A 22663-nucleotide genomic window follows, 5' to 3' on the forward strand; every position below is an offset into this window, starting at 1 on the left:
AAATTTAAAATGGAATAAGGAGGCTGAGGGGAGATCTTATTGCTCTCTTCCAGTATTGGTAAGGTGCTTACAGAGAGAGCAGGGTTGGTCTCACTGGTGACAGGATGAGGGGAAATGTGTCAGAGTAAGTTTAAGTTGGAAAATCATTACAGAAAGAGTTGTTAAGCACTGCAATAGACTCCCCAGGGTGGGGAGTTGTGGTTGAATTTCAGTCTTTAAGGTCTTTTCCAACCTAAGCAATTCTATGATTCCATAGAGATGCCTGCAAGCTCTGTGGTCGAACCCTAACAGCTGCTGACCAAGTTGCCCTGATCTTTTACTGTTACCAGTCCAACCTGGCTACAAGTATCAGCAAATCACCAGCTCAAGTTATCCCATGAAAGAACTCATTTCTCTTTTATTTGACTAATCTGCCATCAAACTAAAAGGCCAGAAAATGCAAGAGACTAATTCCTGTGAATCTGTATGCGAATCACAACCCCCTCTTCTAAGGACAGTAACTTCCTTCCCAACTATCTGATTAAAACCACATTCTCTTAACTTTCTGGAGAAAATCTATGGAGAACTAGCAAGCAGGAAATGCTAATTCATCATCAGTCCCAGCATCTCAGGTACTAGGAACAACAGAAATAAAGCAACCTAACACTCCAAATAGCTTCATAGGGCATTAGCATCCAATAAATATTTCAAATGATACAGGTACATAAGATTTTGTACTAGAAAAGCCTACAGAAAAGTTACACCGTCTGTTTTCCCTCCTAGTCAGAAACAATAATTTCAAGAATCCTGATGCACAAAAACCAATCTACAAGTTAAGACACCTTTAACTGAAGCATGCTATATGTAATTTCCACTGCGGCGGCCTTGTTAACATCAGCTTGTTTTCTGTATGGCTCCTGATTCCTTTTATGCTAATGGAGCATAATTTAAAAGGCCTTAGCATGGGAGTCAAGGACATAGAGAACTATACAGCCTACTGCTACAATACAAGCCACATTAGTACAACTATATAGCCCACAGATACAACAGGCTACTCTGTAATCCCATACATTTTCAGTGTTGATTAATGATCTAATTGAGTTAAGACTCAGAACTGGTACTGTCAGAGAAAATCTAAAGACTCATAATAGAGGGGAGATCACTTCCAAGCTCAATTCTCACTCAGGCACTTTGAGTAAGAATTCCTGATTGCTTAGATCAGAGCCCATGATATTTCTGCAGCACTTTCCATAACCCATAATTTAGTTATATTTAAATAACTCCATTAAAATGAAACTGGAGAATTTCATTCTTTTAATCATATCTAGAGAAGAACAAACACTTTCTCCACTTAAATATAGAAGTCAATTACTTCCCCCTATACAAGCAATAACAGAAAAACAAATCTTTTATTATATGGATGACTACCAAAATATTGCTTCATTCAAGTAATTCTTATTTCCTATTATTGCAGTTTTGGGAAACAAAAAAAGTTGTCCATCTGCTTCTTCTTTCAGATCACAGGGTTGGAGCTTTGGCACCTCACTATCTACAGAACTATGAGGATGATAATCTGATCTCATGTACGGAGATTCATCACTGATCCATCTTTTAAAAACTGTTGAAGTGTACAGCAAATACAGCGCTGCTGAGTTGGCATGAAAAGACAAGAAGTATATCAGTCCCCTTTTTCTTTGCTCAGATAGTGAAATAGCTGCTCAAAAGCATACTTTGAAAGAAAGCAAAATCTTGGCTAGCTGTCAAACATGACTCTAAAACTCCTGGATTTGAGAACTTATTATATACCATGAAAGATGATGTCCTTATCTTTTTTTTCCTATTTCCCACCACTCTTCTGCAGAAGGCAACAAAATTCTTAGCTCCAGTTTGCTTATATAAAATCACCTTAAAGCACAACCTTTGGAAAAAACTATTCTCTCTTCTGTGTGTAACAGAAATACAAGATACTGAGAAGGCAAAAAACACCTTACTGTTTCATCAGTAACATCTATGGATTTGGCGCATGTAGGCTGTAGTCATTTTACAGGAGTGATTGAACACTAAGTAATCTGTAACTAGAAGAAAGCTGTGAAGTAATTAGGAAGCCAGCATAGGAATCTGTAAGATCTAATATTTCTTGAGGAAAATCTAAACCAAGATAACATACAGAGTTGGGGGGAGGGGGGAGTTTTAGTTCTTGTATGAAAACTGAAAGAATTACCAGTTACAGTGATTCATTTTGACATGTTTTTGATCTATATGGTACTTAAGCACATCTAGTTTATTTTGGTGAAAAAGAGATGCTCTTTGCACTATTTCATGTCATGTTAATTTTCCCTTCCTAAACTGAGATGAGGAACTTGGAATCACGCCACACAGCCACCTCATACCATAACTCTTTGTCAGCAGCAAAGAGGACTTGCAGAGAGAAGGGACAGCAGGACTGTCCCACAGACACATGATGCAGAAGCAAAAATTCACGTAGTGCATGTGACGTGGTACTGCTAACACAACAGTCTCACACTCTTTTCATGATGTCCTGAAGAAAGCCTGAACTTACCTTCTGCCTGCTAGTAAGCACTTCTCTGTTCTTGCAAAATGGTTTCAGACTGCTAAGAACCATGCCAAAGTACATTTAACAGATACTGCCAAAACTGCAGCATTAGAAGTCCTTAATATTCCAAATTGTACTGAGCATGTAGCATAAAAATACTTATGAAGCATTAGAAGTACTTAAAATCATCTCCAAAAACCAGATTTTGCAAAAAGCAAAGAATATTTTAAGCAGACATATCAGATACAGACAGAGCAGCAGAGAACACTTTCCTAGCAAACACTCAAGTGTTAAGAACGTGATTGACCCAGATACGCTTTGCTCAGTACTTTACCACAAAGCCTCCATATAATTTTAAAAAGTGTTAGACTTAGCAAAACTCCCATAATAATTCTCTCAGAGCATTAAATCTTATTACCTGCAGTTGGCTTTCTAAGTACTAAAGCCTTGCAAAGGGGGGGAAAAGTCTAATCAATAAAGCAACCAGAAAGACCAACCGTAAAACAGAAGAACTTGCAAATCACAAGACACCTTCAGCGCAGCTTCAGAACTGTTGGTCTATTATCATTTTAAGCACATACCTAACATAGATAACTTATCAGGCAATCTAACCAAGGACACTTCTTGAGTGAAATCCTTAACTTCCAGCCCACTCTACAGAAAATAACACATACCCCAAAGCTTTAACTGAGAAATGAACACTCACACGATCAGCTGCATGAATACCTGCTCATAGAAACTGGTTTTGAGCAGAATTTTGGAAGAAAGATAAGATATTAAAGAAGACATGCTTTCAGCCTTGATTAGCAAATGGAAATCCCATTTAAAAAACAGTAGGTTGGTAGAAGATAGTTGTAAGCAGCTGTTCTGAAGATATTCTTCACGTGTTCCAGGAGTATTACCAACCAGCACTGCTGTGGTATAGCCCTACCATTTTCGCTTGAAGAACTGAAATAGGACTAAGTGCATCTCTACAGCATGACACTGCAATAACAACCCTGTGGGTTTCAACGAAAGTGAGGATGAATTGAATCACTTCTAACAAACAATGTATTTAATGGTATTTGGACACAAGCACACATCTCCACTGAGCCACAGTGTATAAACTAATGGTTTGAAAGGGGATTTTGAGAGCTTCACGGCTGTAAGAGTGAGCACAAAGGAGGAGCCAAGTATTCAAGAAGTGGCTTATTTGATGCTGAGGAAAACGTTCAGCTAAGAAGTGCTAACCTTCAGCTGCCTAAAAGCTGTCTGATACCCAAGACTGTCTACAGATGGCTTTATGAAGATATGGCTGACCAGCTGGTGGCTAAAGTGGCTGTTCCACGTCAAACAGCAGTGACAGAACTGGTAATGGAGCAGCTCATGATCCTTTATGCCTTACTGTCTAATGGCCTTTAAAAGATGAAAAACAACGTATTTCTTCTCAAACACCACCAGTATTAACTGGTTCTGGCAATACAGAGGGAGGACGTGGTTCTGGGCCTCACAGCCAACACACAGCCAGCTCTGCCTCTCAAATCTGCATTTTGAAGGCACCATGCTGAAAGTCTGGCAGGAAGTTCTATTCCTCCCCCCCTTTGCTTTAGAGATGCATTTCCACCTATTTTAGATCTCAAATTAAGCATCCATTCATTATCTAATCTGGGAATCTGGCACAATGCTGTAATGACTAATCAAGTTCTGCTAAATAGAGCTCTGGCCCTGTAAGCAGTGGGTTATTTCTGATGGAAACTGACTATGCAAAACAAATCAATGAAGATATAATTTCTTGGATTTATTTCAGTTTCTCTCATCTGCCACAGAAAGAACACAACCCTAAACAAACATTAGATTATGTTTCTATAAATGAAAAAACCTAAATGGATGTCAGCTCTATTTTGAGAGGCTGTTTTGCTACACTTTAAGTCCATAGATTGATAGCTCTCTTAGAAGCTTGCCCTTGTAAGGGATACAGGGATATATCTGAGCATCTTGGAACAAAAAAATGTCCATGTTTTCTACGCACCAAGTACTGGATGCATATTTTAAAAAAGGTAACAAATTGCTGTGTGTTCATTAAGAGGAGTCATGGTCCACTGTCTCAAGTAAAACACAAAATCTTTGCTCAGTGCTTGAAGCCTACATCCGCTTACTATGTCAACCGAGAAGGAAACAGATACATCATTTACTCTGATGTTCAATTCCACAAACTCTGCGACATTAAGTTTTTGTAAAACTGTGGTCTTTAAAAATAATAAAATGCTGTGAACTACTGCTCTTATGTTTTCCAAGACTTTGAGTCTTCTGCACAAAAGAGAAACACATAAGGCTGCATTTGGAAGAAAACTATCCTGGAAACAAAAGGAGACCTGAATACTTAATTAACAGACAAATACCTGAGAAACAGGAATTACAGAAACATTTGAGGGAAAACAGCAATAACCAGCACCACGCAAGGGTCCTTTCATTCCAAGATAACGTGGTAATGATGAAAGGCAAAGTCTCCCATTCATCACGTGCAGTAAAGAGGCAAAAGAAAGTAGAGCTTGATCTTCCTTGCTGTTGGGCATTCTCCTCTAAGCAATAATTTGTCCATAAATGGAGCAGGGTACTCCTCTGAGACTGAATGCAAGTTAAAACAGACAGAAAAACAGAACTAAAAACTAACCATATCAGCGGTGTTAAAATAAAGTATTTACTTTTAAAAACCTGGCCAGACATCCTAGTAAAGACCAGTTAATATTCCCAACAACAGCGTCAAGATACTCCAAAGGAGTCTGAAACAATTTCTTAAAACATTACTAATGCTTATTAGAAATGAAAGAATATCTTAGTTGAAGTTTTGCACAGCAAAATGATGAGAGGGAACAGTCACAAGTTGCAGCAAGGGAAACTTCAGCTCAACACAAGGGAAAAAACTCAAAACAAGAGTAGTTAGGCACTGAAGCAGACTGGCTAGCAAGGCTGGGTACTCTCTACCCTTTGAGATGTATGGAACTCAGATGGACAGGTTTCTGAGAAAATCACTTCAAATGCAATGTTAATTTTGCTTTGAGTGGGAAGTTGGATGAGACAGCTCCTAAGGGTCCCATCCAACCTCTGCTACTCTGTATTTCTGAAGGAATTCCCAGTCTGGAAGACCCCAAGTCCACTTTACAAATGCAGAAATTGAAAAAGAACTTCAAGAAAAGATACCATGGCCTTTCAAGTGAACTCATGCAAACTAATCTGTGTCCTAACTTCAGTACATTGACTTTAAAAATGAATTCAGAATAGGGTAAAATTTAGTTATGTTGACGTACCTGCTGTATGCCAGGCTAAAAATAAAGTCTGTCTACAGCTGTACAGTATGTCAGTTTTCTGGGAAACAGAACTAAAATAGCAAAACCAAGGAATATTATTAAAGAACAAGAAAAGAAACATCCCAGTACCATAATGAAGTAGCACTGCTTTTGAGAAGAATCAGTCCATAATTAGTTTGCTCAGAGCTATTCACAACCCTCCATGGGTTGTAGAGGTCTCATGTTAACAACAGCCTTGCCACACGCAGAGATCCCCTCCCACACATCCACCATAAGTTTTCAGTATATGGCTGTTCTTTAGTATGTTATCTATCATATAATCTAGTGATAGACATCCCCACCCATGGCAGATGGGTTGAACCAGATGATCTTTAAATCTTCTCTCAAAACGACGATTCTGTGACTATATTCTCAATAGTGAGCTACAAGTGCTGACAATTCACCCCATTCATTTCCAAACGTGCAACTCTCCTACGCATGAGAACTGCATCAAGAAGCAGAAGGGAGCCCAATTTCATCTCAAAAATGAGTGAAAGAGCCAAAATTTAAGGACATGCCTCTTGACTACATGCACACATAGAAGATCTCTGTTGGAACTCCAGCCTTTGTTCCACATTTTCCCTACCTAAAAGGGAATCAGGAGAATCCCCCAGTGGGACCTTCTTTGGGATCCAGTCCCAAAGAAGATGGGAGACGGATGTGCCTTACTCGCAATGCACCTACAAAAAGGGAGGTGCTTTCATCCCTATTCACATATTGAAAACCAGAGTTGCTCACAGAAGTCTGCAAAGTCTTTAGACAGAGTAGAGAACTGAGTCCTACAGTGCTCACAACCATTTTCTCCTTCCATTTTGTACATCCTTTTTCTTATCTCCCTATCCTCGCTCCCTGAGTGGTACTGAGATAGGAATTCCCCCCAAAGATTTTTTTTTTTTCTCCTGCAAAATTATGAAAATTTCCAACAGTTGAGAACAGAAAGATCTGAGCCCTCTTCCCTGCTTTTGTACTTTCACTGTTGTTGACTGGAGACAAAATGTGCATCACAAGTAGTGCACTGGGATGGTGAGGAAAAAATCAAAGTACCAGAGGAAGGAACACCCTTCTGAAGCTCTGAGAATAAAATCTTCCAACAGGGTCATCATGAACGTGCTCAAGAAGTGGTGGCAGACAAGATGAAAAGTGAGTCTTGGCAATTGCTAACAAAGCCAGCCCTGCTAACTTATTTCTCAATAATCACATACAGATTGAAGCACCCTATTTTTAATCCAACAATTTATACAAATCATCCTAGCACAAAATGTATAAATCACCGTGATTTGACACAAAGCATCGCCTGGTTCTGCAGTTTAAAAACAGAAATCCCCTCTTTCATATAATAACATGCATTTTCCCAGAACTACCCCTTCCCACTCAGCACATATAGAAATGCACACAGTGATCAGTGTTCACTCAGAATGTTTTCCATCACTCCACATCTTCAATCTGGCTGACATCTTTCTGAAATCCTTCATTCATTTCCCTTAAGCAGCATGCCTTCAGGTATTACCCATTGAAACATGAAGCACTGCTGAGAAGCAGAGCTCTTGGAGACTCACTTGCTGATAACTTAATTAGCAGTATGAAGTAGAAGATCCACTCTTTACATACCTGTTTCATTTAAATTTGACATCTTAAAAGCAGCAACTGCAGGTTAGACACCAGTCCATCAGTCCTGTGTGCTCTCTCTGCTATTCCTCTGCAGTAGTCATGCATACCAAAACCAGAAAACAGAACTGGAAATGTGAATTCAAGCACCAGAATAAGGAAGCAATTTTTGCTTGTCCCTATTTCACAAAACACGCTTTCAGTTTTGCAAAGGACTGTAGCTGCACTATTAGCAGCAAATAATATCTCCACTGTTTCATTTATATCTTAACAGAAACAAGATTCCTATAGAAAACTTTGACTGGAGGAATTTAAGAAATAATGCATTGGAGATTAACCCTCCTATGCTAACAACCAGGGGATGACAAATGACATCCTGTGAAAGAAACAGTGCTTCCCCCCACACTTCAAACAGGGATCAGGGCAAATTACATATTTTGATTTACGTGAAATGCAACAATCTGAAAATTAAAGCCCACATTCAGGGACAGTGGGATGACTACAGCAGCAGATTCTCCTCTTAAGTCTTAGCAGTGCTTCTGATCGCCATAATCGCTGTGTGACCGAATCCTGAACCAAGTGCTTTTTGCGTGAAATGCAGGAACAGATTTGATGGATCCACGTGATGTGCTGAGAAACACATCCACAAAGAAAAGGACACACAGCAAATTTACACAAGCACAGAACACACGCAAGCTCATAACAATAAGATGTACTTTTATATAAATGCACAGCAAACAAAAGAGTACAAGTACTGCCTTTGTACTAAATCACACTATTACATCTTCCTCAGTAGAATGTTACCCCTCTGAAATCCTGCCTGAGTTGCAAACTAGCAACTAAAAAAAAAATGGAAAACACTCAACACACCTGTGCATTTCTTCAGAAACAGCCACAATTCAGCAATATCTTTGTAGAGCAAGGAGATCAGACTTAAGGTCATGTTGCTCCTAATCGATTAAGAGCAAAATAGTTCAGTGGATGGTGACCTATTTATCTGTGAGCTCGTCCTCAGCATGCAGGGAGAGCACAGAACTGCATCTTTCAGCCGAAGCCAAGGCACCCGGGACACAATACCTTTCTTCAAATTACACATAGAGCAACTGTGCCTTTCAGCAGCACCAGGTCCTCCACTGGTTAGCTACTTGCTGGTTACTTACCATGTTCTGTCCTCCTGCGTCAAGCACTGGCATGCATTAAATTCCTCCTACTGAACTTAAATAGGAACAAGTGTACCGTTCAAACACCATCAATAGAAAAAAAAAACCAACAAAACAAACATCTAAGTGCGGCACGTCAAAATCTCACTTTACAAGCACTAGCTTTAAACCTGTCCAGTAAATCCATCTTCATCTTTTCCTACTCACCTTTAACTCCTTCTCCACACGAGGAAATTTTGTACTGAGCTCACAGACAAATCCCTCAGAAACAGGTCAAGCATGTTATACAGCTGAGGAAGTTCTCACCCCAGTCTTTGACAGATCTGAACTAGGGTGTTTTGCCTGGTGATAAACTCATTAAGCACCTGTTCCCTATGAAGAATTCTACCAAAAGCTGCAAGAACTGCCAAAAGGAAATATATGTATTCACATATTGTGACTTTTTAAGTTGAAACACAGATCTTACCCACACAAAAATGGGAAATTAAGGCAATAGATAATAAACTATAACCAAAATATTCTGTATGGTCTTTCAGATACTAATGCTCAGCCTTGTTTTACTTGATCCTTTAAAGTAATCATCTGGTGATGGACGACCTGTCAATGAATGCACATGGGGTTAACTACCAACAACCCAGACTCACTACTACAAAGAGCCAGACCAGGAATGAGTGACAGCAACAACTACATGAAAACAAACAGACTGATTTACCTCACTTGAAGATGTTATAAGAGCCCTTTCCTGACAAGTGGGGTCAAGGAAAGCAAACAGTGAGATTAAAAAAGCTTGGACTGATGGTCGCATCTGTTCACAAGATCCCATTTACAGATGGGAAAAGCTCAGTTTTAGCTTCAACATGCCCAGCTCTCAAACAGCACCATAAATGCAAAGACCAACAAATCACAAGCCACCCACAGAACACAGTGGCGGTTATTTCCCCTGGAGTTCTCCACATCTGTTCTCACCACTCATACTGTTAATAACCACTAAGTAATCTGCCCTATTATGATAAATCTATTGAGAAACAGATCTATTCAATGCTTAACATTAAAATACAGCCTGAGTAATATAATTCAGACATATTTTAAATTGTGCTACTGCATTTTCTGACCCACTGCTTTCTGTTAGATGTCAAACTACAGGAGTTTCCAAAGTAACACTGTTTTAAATCAAAGGTAGATTTAAAAGAAATAACATTCCTTAGAAATGTTTTTACTTAACTGTTCTCTAATTTACAGCATAATTACTAGAATATTTTATTTTGATGAGAGAGAAAAAAAAAAAAAAAAAAAAAAAAAGAATGAATCTTCTCCCCACTCCCACAAGTCATGTAAATACTCTTTTGGTTCCATCACATCCGTGAAAGTTGAGACAGAGCAAGTGACCTGTCTTGGGTCAGGTAACAGCATTTGCTGCAATGTCAGAAACAGGATCTACGTCTGGTCTCCAAGTCACTGTCACCTAACCGGCTTGGTGGAGGCATCCAGTTCACAGGCAGACATCACAACTCACAGAACTTCATTTCTAGCTCTAGAACTGTAACATGGGTTCAGGAAGAACAATCTTAAAGAGATCCTACAATATAATATATACTATATGCAAGTATGCACACTGACACTCATCTCTTATTTAACACATTTGCTAGTGAGAGCCAAGCATGTTGCTCAGAATTGACTAGACACTGCTGCTAATAGCAGCCAGGGTTTGGTCTCACCTGCAACATGACTCTCTGAAAACATAACTCCTACTATGAGAAGCCTGACACAATGACAAAGCAGTCATTGCTTTTCAAACATGAAAAGAATTAGAAAGGAAACTTTCTGGTCTCCGTTCAATGATTAAAAACAAATGAAAGAGGAGCCATATCCTTGTCAGAAAGGTATTACCTGCATCCATTCAGTAAGACACTGTAATGAGGTTGTGGCAAGCTGGCTACTTCCTGATGAAAAATACCCCAAATCCAACAACATAAATTAGAATAGGAAAAATAACTACAAAGTGTGTTGACTGTTTGCTCTCATTGCAACCATTTAGCTTCTTCTTAGCCTTCAAATCTCCTAAATTCACAGTTACATCCTGGACAACTCAGGAAGTAACAAAGACTGTGGCTGAGAGAACCCAAATAAAGCATCGTTTCAATCCTACTATTTTCCAAGATCAAGTGACAGTTCACATCTTCACCTCTCACCTTCAGGAGGGCTCCAGGAAGAAAACAAGTAAATTTTATATTTGGATATATGGCTGTACTTATACCCAAAGCATAGAATAGTACCTATGGGGAAAACATGTTTCATGCTTACAGTACCTTGTCTCCTTGCTGCACGTTTCAAGAAAACACCAGCAGCAAAGAACAAACGAGCTGAAACTCAAAGCCTTCTTCTAGCCTTTGTTGTTGAGTCTGAAATACAACTGGATAGGAAAAATGGAGTGTGTGGGCATGCATGTTAGCAGTAAGACTTAGGGGGCACAGCTCAGATCTGTTCAAACACATAGAAACAACAGCCTTCATGAGAAAAATCTATGTCGGTACACATTTGTATATTTAGAAACACATTAAAAAGATTTTAGTTCCTCCCATGCTCAAGTCAAGGTCACCCTGATGCCTCAGCATTGCGTGTGACTAAAACATAGTCCACTAACAAGAAGGAAAAAACCCCAAAACATCAGAGAAGCTTTCAAAGGTTGTAGTGAAGACAGCGAATGGTAAAAGTCTGTGCCATTTTGGTGAAACCCAGAGAGGGAAGTCATGACTGTGGCTTTAACGTATAACAGCATGCATGCAGATGCAAGCATGCAGCACAAGGGCAGTAGCACTCATGATAAAGTACATTCAAGGTTAAGATTAATATTGAAGTATAGCTACTTCTTCCGGGGTGCAGTACATAGCAAAAGTCACATAAATAAAATGAGCTGGCACTGCATTACTCATCATGACGAGCTATCCGTATAGAATTATCTTTAGCTTAATGTAAACACATACAAAATATACCAAGCTCACACCTGTAACCACAGACTTTATAATTGGGTGGAGCTTTGAAGACATTAAACAATTTGATGCATCACCAACAAGCATCTAATTTAGCATACCAGATTATTTTAAAACCCTACTCATTTTCTCCTTTTAATCCTTCTTGGTGCTTTTTATTTTATTCCAAAGAAAAACAAATGCAAAAAAGCCTTCACTCCTTTTAAAGTCATCAAACATTAAACATTGCCAGTTCCCTCTAGTTTGAAGCAAAAGATTCCAAAGCACTGAAAATGACTTTATACATTATACATACATATGCACACATTCATATAAAGCCATTATACAATTTTGTTTTTGTGAAATCATTTCTACCCAACAAAACTAACCAATTTTGTGACAACTTCAGCTGTTTTCAGCTTGAATGCTAAGTCATTAGAAAAAGTCTCCAAAACACGTGCAAACCCAAATTTAAGCAAGTACAAGCAATCAAAACTCATGGTTTGAGAAACCCACAATCCATGAAGACACTTGTTCCACAAAAAGGAACATGCATGTAACACAACAACATGTAAAAGGAACATGTTGTTGGAGTAGTTTAAAGGATGAAGGATGCTGTTCAATTAACAGGATGAACCCTGCAATATTTCTTTTTGAAGGATATACCCAGGAAGAAACCTAAAGAAAACTACTGATACTTTTAAGATACATTGTCTACCTCGCACTGTAAGATGATAGTTACGGGACTGGAAAATTAAGAACTTCCCCCCAAAACACAACAAAAGATGTGCCAATGAATACTCTTACACACTGGTTTCAATTGGGAATATTTTTGGTTTTCTTGAATTTTAGTCTATTTGTGTCCATTCTAAACAAGCTCCCACAAATATTTAATCACAGACTTCTTGCCTTCACTGTACTGAGGAATTTACTGTGGCTTCCATTTCAAGCAGACAAAAACTGCACTTATCTTCAGGTCAAACTTAATCAAGCAGGAGTTAGCCTGCAGTGTTTGGTGATGTTATTGTCTATCCACAGCTACAAAAGCTAGAAAAAAATAGGATAGATTTGACCTTTTTAACTTCATTAACAGCTGCACTGCCTGCAATTCAACATGGCAACTCCAACTGCACGGAGATGAGGAAAAGAGAACAGCTGACTTCATACCAAATTTGTCAGCTGCAGTATTCAAAATGGAGCAAGTGAGAAACTGCAGTCTAATAAAATTAAAAACTGTCAGTAAGGCAGAAACAAGTCACCACTTGCATTAAATACAAACTAGGACCAAAATTCAGAAAAATCAGGAGGGTGAGACCCACCATTATATGAGCAAGGGGATTGAAAAAGTAAATAGAAAAAGAAGAAATAAATATGGAGTTCAGTGGTAGCAGAAGGGAAAATTCAACAGGAACTAGTGACAATAGAAGAATATGATGAAAGCAGCACAGAAATCTAACTGAGGAGAAGAAAAATAGATATATTCTGTATTCTGAAGTACACATGTGCATACACATAAATAACAACATGACTCCAGAAAGCAATCACAACAAATGAAGTATTGTACCATGACTGTAACTGTACTTATAGCCAAATGATAACAAAACTTTTTCAATGATAGGAAACCCTTTTTGTGACCCCTGAAGTATACAATCATTTTTTCCAGTTTAACAAGACACTCAGGAAGCAGAAAATCTTTCAGGTCAAAAGTTGGAAAAGAACGTGTTCCAACAAAAATATAAAACGCTCTGCAACACTGATGGACACAGATAAAGGCTGTAAAACTATTTAATACAAGGGAAGGAAAGGAAAACAACTGCAGAAACCATCACCCCCCAAATCCTGAAAGAGCAAACAGGACAGAGAGAAGAGAAATTTCCTCTTGATCCAAGATCCAAATAAGAGAAAAAGTGCTCATTCCATCACATCTCCAAAACATCCATTTGGGGTGCTTTTGAACAAGTTACTTTAGTACAAGTTACTTTAGTACTGGAGGATCGCTTGTAGCTAACAATGAAACAGATAAAGAATCTGGTTCCTAGGTGATTCCAGTTACCTGTCATTTCAAATTGGCAAGTTTACACAAAATCCCGCAGAACAGGCCATTAAGTCTTACTCGTGCCTCAGATCTGATCCACGTTATTGTGGCATAATGCTTCAAAATGGCTAAAGCCCACATAACACATCACACAAAAATACCACCATCCTCCTAGCAGCACTTTATTTTTCAAGGCAGTTTTGATTTTGTTGCGTGTTTCAGAACTTCTGTAGTCAAGACATGCACACTGCAACAAACAGCACATGGCTTAACCATTTTTGTGGCCTTCTGCTAGACTTCTTCTAGGACATGCCTGTCATTTTTTGAACCGGGAAGCCCAGAACTGGACACAGTAGTCTAAATGTGACCTCATCAGTGCAGAGCAGAGTGGGAGGCTCACCTCCCTTGACCTACAAGGCTACACCTTCCTCATGCATCCCAAGATCCCATTGGCCTTCTCAGCAACCAGGGCACACTGCTGGCTCATGGCCAACCTGTTGCCCACCAAGACACCCAGGTTCCTCACTGCAGAGTTCCACTCCAGCAGGTCAGCCCCCAACCTGTACTAGTGCATGTGGTCATTCCTCTCCAGGTGCTAGAGACTCTACAAAATAATACCTTCATTTCTCCTACTGCCAACCCTTCCCCTCTCCTGGACTTCATCAGGTTCCACAGCACACGCACACACACACAAAAGATGACTTGATATCAGCAAAGAGTAAACAAAACTTGCTTTCCACCAGCCAAAAAGAAAACAGAACACAAGGTTGTCTTCCAGAAAGCCAAGCTGGAGAACTGCTCCAGGTTCTCAACAAAAATTCATTTCCATTCAAGAAAGAAAACCTCAATAAACAATCTCTTGTGCTTAATGCACAATACTCTTGGTTAAACGTACTCAGTGTAGGAAAGACAAAACTTACACTATTTGCTCTCCATTGAAAAACACAATATATCTGACCTTTCCATTTTGTAGACACAGTACTTTTAAGATAATAATATTGCAATACAAAATTCAGTGATCTCTTCAATAAAACACTTAAAAATATATCTAGGGCTACAAAAAGCTGTTATAAAATCCATAAACAACTGCAAAGAGGCACAGCAGCTGTAACTACGTCCTGTTTCTAGTCTCCAGGAAGCAAACAGGAAATACATATCCCCACCTGATTGAAAAAGCAGCCAGTATGAGAGATTCTAATCAACCAAAACAACAGACATCTTCCTTCTTCTCCAGGCTCCTAAGGTGCTCCCTGGCCTGTTCAGAATGGCAGTATGGAGCCCAAGCTTTCCAACAGAAGCATTACCTTAATTTTCCTCATCAAGTACTGCTACCAGTGCTATCACCGTATTTACTTTTGGCCTAGGCGTGACAGCAGAGGCATGGCTGTGGATTCAAAAAACAAAACCACTCCTCTGCTGAGGGTGGTTTATTAGTGTTAGCATCTGATTGTCGCTCGCCTTGGAAACTCTCAACTGCTCTGAGATGAGCAGTTTGGTGCTTTGTATCCTTCCCATAATAAAGACAATGTAAAGAAGTATGAAATTAAGTCCAAACAGCAAATTCCACTTGTGATGACTGACACACACAGGACTTGAATTAACATCCTCAACATTTATGTTAGTAAGGGACAACCTACTGACAGCCTTCAACCATTCTACCTGCTCTCACTCTTGTTGCCTTGGCTAAAACTGCTTGTGGCTGCCAGTAACTCATTTCTTTCATTTTACTGCGGACATGATGAGAACCAGATTCTTCAGACTCTCAGTAAAACAGCAGGGAAGAACACTTGTTAACTCCTGGAGTCAAGCTGATGACTTCAACAAATGGAACAAAAGAGCTGATGGGGTTCTATATTTTGCTCTTTTTTTTTTTTTAATCTTTTAAAGCCTATAAATCCCATAAGAAAAACTACACCACTCCTGCACACACAGCAGCTGCCGTTCAATTTCTCCAGTTTCACAAGGTGCTCCCATCCATACAAACAACAGAACAGACAAGTCATCTGCTACTTACCACATGCACACCCAATCAGTTTAACGTAATTTGGCTTTTACTCTTGGGTTGGCACTAAGTAAAAAATAAGGGCAAATGGATCAAAGGTAAGGCTTCATGTTTCTCTCTTCAGGCAAGAAGGCAGAAGCTCTTACCATACCTGAGTGGAAGGAAAAGACTTACAGCTCTGTCATTGTTACAGTATGGAGAAAGCAAATAAAGCTTCTTCAATTAAGGCCTCCTCCTGCAGCTAGTCTTTCAAGTATTCAGCAGTGTCCTTCTACCAAGACAGATTTCACATCCTTGGCCAAAAGCCTCCTTCTCCCCAACTCAAACACAGAACAACCTGTGACCATTGCTGTTTTAGTCCCAAACTTACAGTGGCTTAGCCAAAACCAAATGTGTTTTTACACCTTTTCAGATCACTACATGCATGATTACTAAAGACATCAACTACAGATATCCAAATGATCAGCAAAAATAAAACAAACCGACAACCAAAAGTGCCGCTCCAACGCAAAGGGAATATCCAAATAACATTAAAACTATTAAAAACATCCCTTCTCCTCAAGAAGGATTTGTTTGTTGCACTCCACGTTTTTGATAGAAGTTTCAGAGCAAGAAACTGGATTTCTGGTTAAGAAGTATTTTCTATCTACTTTTTAAATAGCACTTGGGAAAACTAAGGGAGTGAAAGCTCCAAAACATTTTTCTTTTTTTTAAACATTCTAAGAATCTAGAGATGTTTTCCAGCAACTCTCAGAATTTTTAGTTATTCTCTAACACTATGAAGAAATCCAATGGAACTTATACTTAAGATATTCTCAAGTCTGTATGTCATTTGCACATATTTCCTTAAAGTAGGAAAAGAACACCTTCCTTTAATCCTCCTAGGTTATTAGCGAAGGAAACACAAGCTCAACTACAGATAAATAAAAATGCAGAATATTAGTCTCAACCAACAATAAGATACCATATCATACTTCAGTTTGTTCCATGTTTTGTTCTTCTAGCAAAAAAAACAGCAACAAAGCATTGCCCACCAAGACAAACAAACCCCAAAGCTCTCACCGTACCTGAGAAGGAAAAGACTCGCAGCTCTATCATCAGTTTGCCCCCCTCCAAAAAGAGCCCAGCTCAGTCTATCTGTGTAATATACCCTCCCCCACCACCAGCTGATCAGAGTTAAGCTCATACAGCCCAGCTGGGATGGGTCACAGATATTTAAAGATTCACAGGTGTACCCAGAAACAGTTGGGTTAATTCCTTTCAGAAGTTGTGTTTCAGTTCAAGTACAGTAGTGAAAACTGGGAAAGGGGTTTAGCTCTTGTGTTATGTGGCTCCTATGAGCAAGCAGAGATGAGGAGCTGATTGGGGTCCTCCATGATTGGCCCAACTGTATCCCATAGCCTACTTTGTCATGTTTCCTTTGTTTTTATAGTATTCTACTGGTGTTTTCTGACTATTTTCTCCCCTTCTGTTTGCTTAGCCACTGCTGCTGTGCTCTAAAAGACATCTCCTGTCTTTGAAGTACTTCTGCTACCTGCAGGTACTAGCTGCAATCTGTGTTTTTTCCAACCCAAAATAGAAATATGAAAAGGAAATTGTTTTTTTAATGTAAACTATCTAAGGGTGAGCAAATCCATTGTTTAGAGTGGAAACTTCAAGGCAACAATGTGACTATGTTGTGCCGCATCCATAAAACTCATATGGATGGTAAGGGTTTGCGCGCCCTGGGATTGAGGGAGAAGGGACAGAGCCTTCTCATTGTTAAACATAAACAGTAACAATAGTAGGGTTTTGTAACCAAGAGAAGGAAGCAATCTAATATGGAAAACAGTTGTTATTACTCTGTTTACAGCTCCCTGTCCCCCATTCCAAATACATCAGGTTACTTTTGTAACACAGAGAAAGGTTAAACTGAGATGACCTGAAACTGGGTAAATGGCTGAAAATCTGATAAGATTCACCTAGAAATACCTTTTCTCCTTTTAAAATTGCCTCCTACTAGAAGCATGCCAGAATGGAAAATACTTCAGTGTTGCACTCCTGTTAACTGTGAGAGCTTCAAACTCCTGACAAATTGGTTGTTTAGGTTGTAAACTGGACCCGCTGCTGTGTGGTGGCTGAGGCACTTTTTAAGCATTAGGACCAGACCAGGATGCCTATAGGTCATAAGCAGAGGATCTCCTTGTTTAGCTTCCCGCTGCAGTTTAAGGATCTGCAAAGAGGTGCTTCAGGGCACTGTGAAAACCCTCCTCACTGAGTGGTGGCATCTAAAGGGCTGAAGGGAGGGCTCCAGGGGTTCCCCCTTTCAGGCTGATGAACAAAAAATATCACATTAGATTTCTGTAAGCAAAGCTTAGCAGAAAAAAATGTTTTGATTTCAATGACATACAAAAAAGTTTGCTTCTCAACTTTAGAAATCTTTTCTAACCACACAGGAAAATGCTCAAGAAACTCAGCCTCTTTTTTTTTTTTTTTTTTTTTAAATCACGTTTATTTACTTTTTTTTTTAAGGAATGTATTCCTAAAATAACTCTCTATGTTAAATTAGCAGACTAACATCTGCAAAAAGTTTCAACACAACTCACCTTGTAGACAAAGAACGTAATTTTCAATAGGTGGAAGTCAGGAAAAAAACAGAGAAGGAACCAAGGTCAAATGTCTCCAATGAAAAGGGGAAAAGTTCATGCTGAGGAAGGTATTAGCGACCACCTGTACTTGCACCTGAAGTCCTTAATCAACCTTTGACAACCACAGCAGCAGATGATACGAAGACAGTTATAACCTCATGCACAGTTCAGTTAAAATGCATGAACGGATTCTAATGGAGTCATAGAGGTTAAGAAGAAGCTGGAGAGTTTCATAGTTAAAGGAGAGCTGAATGTTATGGGGCTCCCAGGAAGGACACATATTGAGTTTCAAGGGCAAAAACCCACCTGTAACTTGTATTGAAAAGGTAAAGTATCTCTAATACAAAAGGACAGTTGCAGTATCTTCAATTGATTCAAGACATTATCTCTCTTAAAACACAAGGCAGATGACCTTCTGAATGCTGTTCATTTTTTCATATATTCCTTTTGAGTGCACCAATGACAGTAGGAATTAGATAACTGATTAAAATAGGCAAATGTTTGGCTAAAACAGAAAATGGTCATTAATGTTTAGCAATTAAAGAATAATTCTCCTACACAGACTCACTGCATAAAACAAGTTACTTATGTTTAGTGAAACCTTATGACCTTCACCTAAAAGAAGACAGAAATACAGGTTTTACCTTTCCTGCAAAGAAAAGCATGAGAAGCAATGAGCTCCTGCCCCCAGAACCAGAGGACATATTTAAACAAGTTCTTCAGCTAGTTCTCCCACATATTTAGGCTGCTCCAAAAGTAATGCCTCCTGTTTTATTTGGACATCCTGCAACGTCAGAGGCAGATGTTGGAGGTAGAGGGGTAGAGGCTGAACCTTCCTACCAGTATTCTGTTACATGTTGCAGGCTTGTGATGGATGGCAGCAGGGGAGCACTCTGACACAATGGTGTCTGACAAGGAAGTGCACATGAAGCAAAGACGTGGAAGAGAATTCCTTCATGAAGGAAAAAATGGCACCCACTGACATTCTTTGATGCTTGCTGAACATTTATGGAGACCAAACAGTGGATGTGGGCACAGTGAGATGGTGGGTGGTGCATTTCAGCGGTAGTGACAGCAACAGTGGGTCATCTCTTCTGGCGCAGATTGCTGTGAGTGCAGCATGTGGGGTCTTGTTCACCACTTGGGAAAATACATAGCAAATGGTGGTGAGTGTGTTGAAAAACAGCATTTTGTAGCTGAGAATTTGCTCTCTCATATAGGGTTATTTGCGCACTTTGTATTTGTTGTAGTTTCCATAGAAATAAATAGGAGATACTACTTTTGGAGTGACCTACTTCATATGAACTGTACATCACATACCATGTAGGCTTCTAAAGTGATTTCTCGGATAAGTCAAACAAAACATTGACTCAAAGAATTACTCATGACTAGTGCAATTAAGTAAATACGTTAATACTGTTCCGATGAAACTCTAACCTTCAGAAAACAGCCCAGATGGGTTAGATTACTATAGTGGGATTCACAAATCACAAGGATTGTTTTAATCCAGGACAATTCCATGATAATTTTTCACCAGAATAGTACCAGTTACCATTTTGAAAGCATATTCTCCACAACCTACCTGCGCCTGAACTTACAGGACCAATCATGAATATAATTTCTTTCTCAATTGTACCACAGCTTTGAAGTGGTTGGTAAGCAGAGAAAACTCCTTGAAGATTACTGCAAGCTACTCCCTTCAAGCTCTCAAGATCCTCTTCTAACTTGCTCCCTAGTGACGTTTTGTGGCCTTATCTTAACAAAGTTCTAAAACTGACAAGTAACTTTGAGATCAGAAACAAATCTGATTAAATTAGCAGGGTTGGATGGATGCTGACATCAGAGTAAGCACAAAAAAATGGGAGATTCTTCCACCTGGGGATAAAAATGGAAGATCAGAAGAAGCCCCTACAGAAGAAGATTCCTGTACGTTCCTATTTTCTCCAGTTTGCTTTTTGGCCTCTCAACAGCCCTGTCACTAACCCAATTCTTGAGCAAGATGACAAACTAATTTTCAATATTCAAGCCACAGACAAATACTGAAGAAGACAAAGTAAATGTGAAAGCTAAGATTATAATGAATCAGTAATTTTAGAAAAAAACATCAACTGATAAGATTCAGGAGGGTTTCATGCCAGACTCAAGTCAAAGTGCGAGAAACAGAACTAGTGTGTGAGGTAGTATTAACTGCTGACTAAAATAGAATCTCATTGGGATTCCAAGATCACTGAACAAGAAACGAAACACATAAGTTGTGTTGATCTTCACTTCCTGTTTGGAAGGAGATGTAGTTGCTCTGAAACAGGGAAAAAAAACGTGGAATTAGCTCAAACCAGGAAGTGCTGTAAATCTTACGATAATCCTTGATCCTTTTAACTTAGCTTGCTTTACCAAAAGGCCACATATGCTCAACATTTTCAGGTTAGCTTAACATTTGAGTTTAATTTGATGATCATGTGGGATTTTGTTAAACGCCGCAAGTATACACAGTAAAAGGAAGTTGTACAGACCATCTTATTAAGCATGACTTCAGTATAACTAAACAGATTGCAACAGTACATGAGACTGCAAATGTCTTAAAAGAACAATGAACAAGATAAAGGGAGTAAATACAATTACATCCTGCCTCCAATACTGGTTCTGCCCAGAGAGTAAATACCTTCTTGTTGACAATTCTCCATCTGGAAAAGCAAAGCCATGCTGTAAGAATAGCTAGTAGCTATTTATTGAAGTGAAGTGTCTTTGCTTATTCATTAGGGAAACAGTAAGTACTTTTTTTTTTTTCCACTGTTGCATTATTTTTTCAAATCTCCTTTCCTTGTTAATCCTCAACAGCCATGAAAGGAGGAAAAATATAACTTCCATAACATACTATGGCATTATGCCACATATGCTAGTGCCTCTAATTAAATAAGCATTTTAAACAGCACAATTATTCAGCAATACATTTTTTTTTCCCACTTCAAGAGTTGCATGCATAGTCAGATTTTGTCTTCTGAGGATTCACTTTGCATACATTGAAGTGACACAACTAATTTTTACATTTTTTCTTCCTTTGCATACATTCACGCCCCAAACATTGCAAAACAGCCCATAGAAAAGGCCTGTTCCTTGTAAAAAAACTCACAGATGGCCTAAATCTTAATGAGTGAGGACAAAGAGGAAACCATAGGCAAAGTCTGTGGAAGTCCGATAGCAAGGATGCAGGTTCAATGAGCTTAAAGTCATTAGATTGATTGGAAGAGGAACCAAACAAGTCAACTCTTGTATTACTTGAATTACATGTGTACATGTTTGTTTTTGTGTTCAAATGTGTGTCTTTCTCACACAATTTCTCACACAGGTTGCATCCATCAATGTAATACTAATTTTAAAAGAGTAATTGAAATATTTTTAACAGCCAAGAAGAGAGCTGATGCAGCTCTTGTAGAATTCACATTCCTTACACGGGGGAGGAAAACTCTCCAAAGAAATGACACCTTTTTAACTTTTTCCACAAGCTCAAGAGATACTTTCTTATAGTATTTCATTAAATTATATGATGAAAATTACCACATACAAACATATGGATGTAATGGCTCTCTGATCATGCCAGTGACTATTTTGAATCAGTTTTCTTGAAGGATTCATCACTGGAGATATGTGGTGGATATTTCTCCCTCCCTAAGTGGAGGAAGAAAAGCATTTGCCAGAATCACTGCACTGGTATCTCTGAAGAGTAACAAGCTCTTTATCTTAAAATGTATATTAAGCTGATTCCTGCAGCATAAACTGCCCTAAAAAATGCTTTGACGATGGTCTGAAATTGATCTCTGATGGAAGAAACAGATCTCTTTTGATGGGCGTACTGCTTGGGAACTTTTCTAACTTTGGAAGGATGGCAGCTGTGATGCTGCATTTTCTGACAGTCACTGTATAACTTGGCTTAGCCCAATACATCATTTAATTTAGTATTTCATAGACAATAAATGGCAGGAAGTTTTGTGGGTGTTATTAGAGAGAAAGGCTTTTTCACAAAACTGTGCACAAAATGTATTTTCAAGAATCAATACGCTAGCAAAGTTTACAGTGGTAGGACTGTTAAAATGCACAAGCTTTTTTGGCACATAAAAACACACAGTTCAAGATGCTTCCCAGAGCACCGTCACACACCTTACACGCGCCTCCCTGCCTCGGCAGACTGCACCACCGCTTTATATTTACAAGAGTTAATATAAAGTTAAGCCAACTTACCCTTTGCCACAAAATCCAACAAGGAACACCATTCTGAGAAAAAATAATAGCTCTTCATTTCTGCTACAGAAATTGTTCTCTGATTCATCATGATAGAATAATGCCAGAGAAGAAAAGTGTCCACTTTCCCCTTCCTCTGCTCAGAACAAACTGCCCTCAGAAGGCAAGAGGTTTCAGAT

The 22663-nt window shown here is 39.0% G+C and overlaps 1 protein-coding gene and 1 long non-coding RNA gene across 33 annotated transcripts in view; one reads left to right on the forward strand and one right to left on the reverse strand.

Annotated features, from left to right (window-relative positions):
- LOC146762704 (uncharacterized) overlaps nt 1-2493 on the forward strand; it is a 29024-nt gene extending 26531 nt beyond the window's left edge. Inside the window, exon 4 of the long non-coding RNA XR_014941706.1 lies at nt 1497-2493. This is a non-coding gene — a long non-coding RNA (uncharacterized LOC146762704). The remainder of the gene's footprint in view (nt 1-1496) is intronic.
- Nucleotides 1-22663, reverse strand: part of MCF2L (MCF.2 cell line derived transforming sequence like) — a 141796-nt gene that overhangs the window by 59681 nt on the left and 59452 nt on the right. For 9 of the 32 annotated variants that reach the window (XR_014941685.1, XM_085534662.1, XM_085534650.1 and 6 more), the window contains exon 1: nt 22485-22631. The exons of 22 other annotated variants lie outside the window; for them this stretch is intronic. Coding sequence is in view for 9 of the 10 variants with exons in the window: in XM_085534662.1 (XP_085390788.1) it covers nt 22485-22575 (91 nt within the window). In the remaining variant the exon portion in view is untranslated. Of the gene's footprint in view, nt 1-7464; nt 7559-22484; nt 22632-22663 lie in introns of those variants that run through there. One more of the 32 variants, XM_085534651.1, reaches the window with a different exon arrangement.

Source organism: Coturnix japonica, chromosome 1, assembly GCF_054131305.1.
Source record: "Coturnix japonica strain WE chromosome 1, WE-NBRP24, whole genome shotgun sequence".
Classification (NCBI taxonomy): domain Eukaryota; kingdom Metazoa; phylum Chordata; class Aves; order Galliformes; family Phasianidae; genus Coturnix; species Coturnix japonica.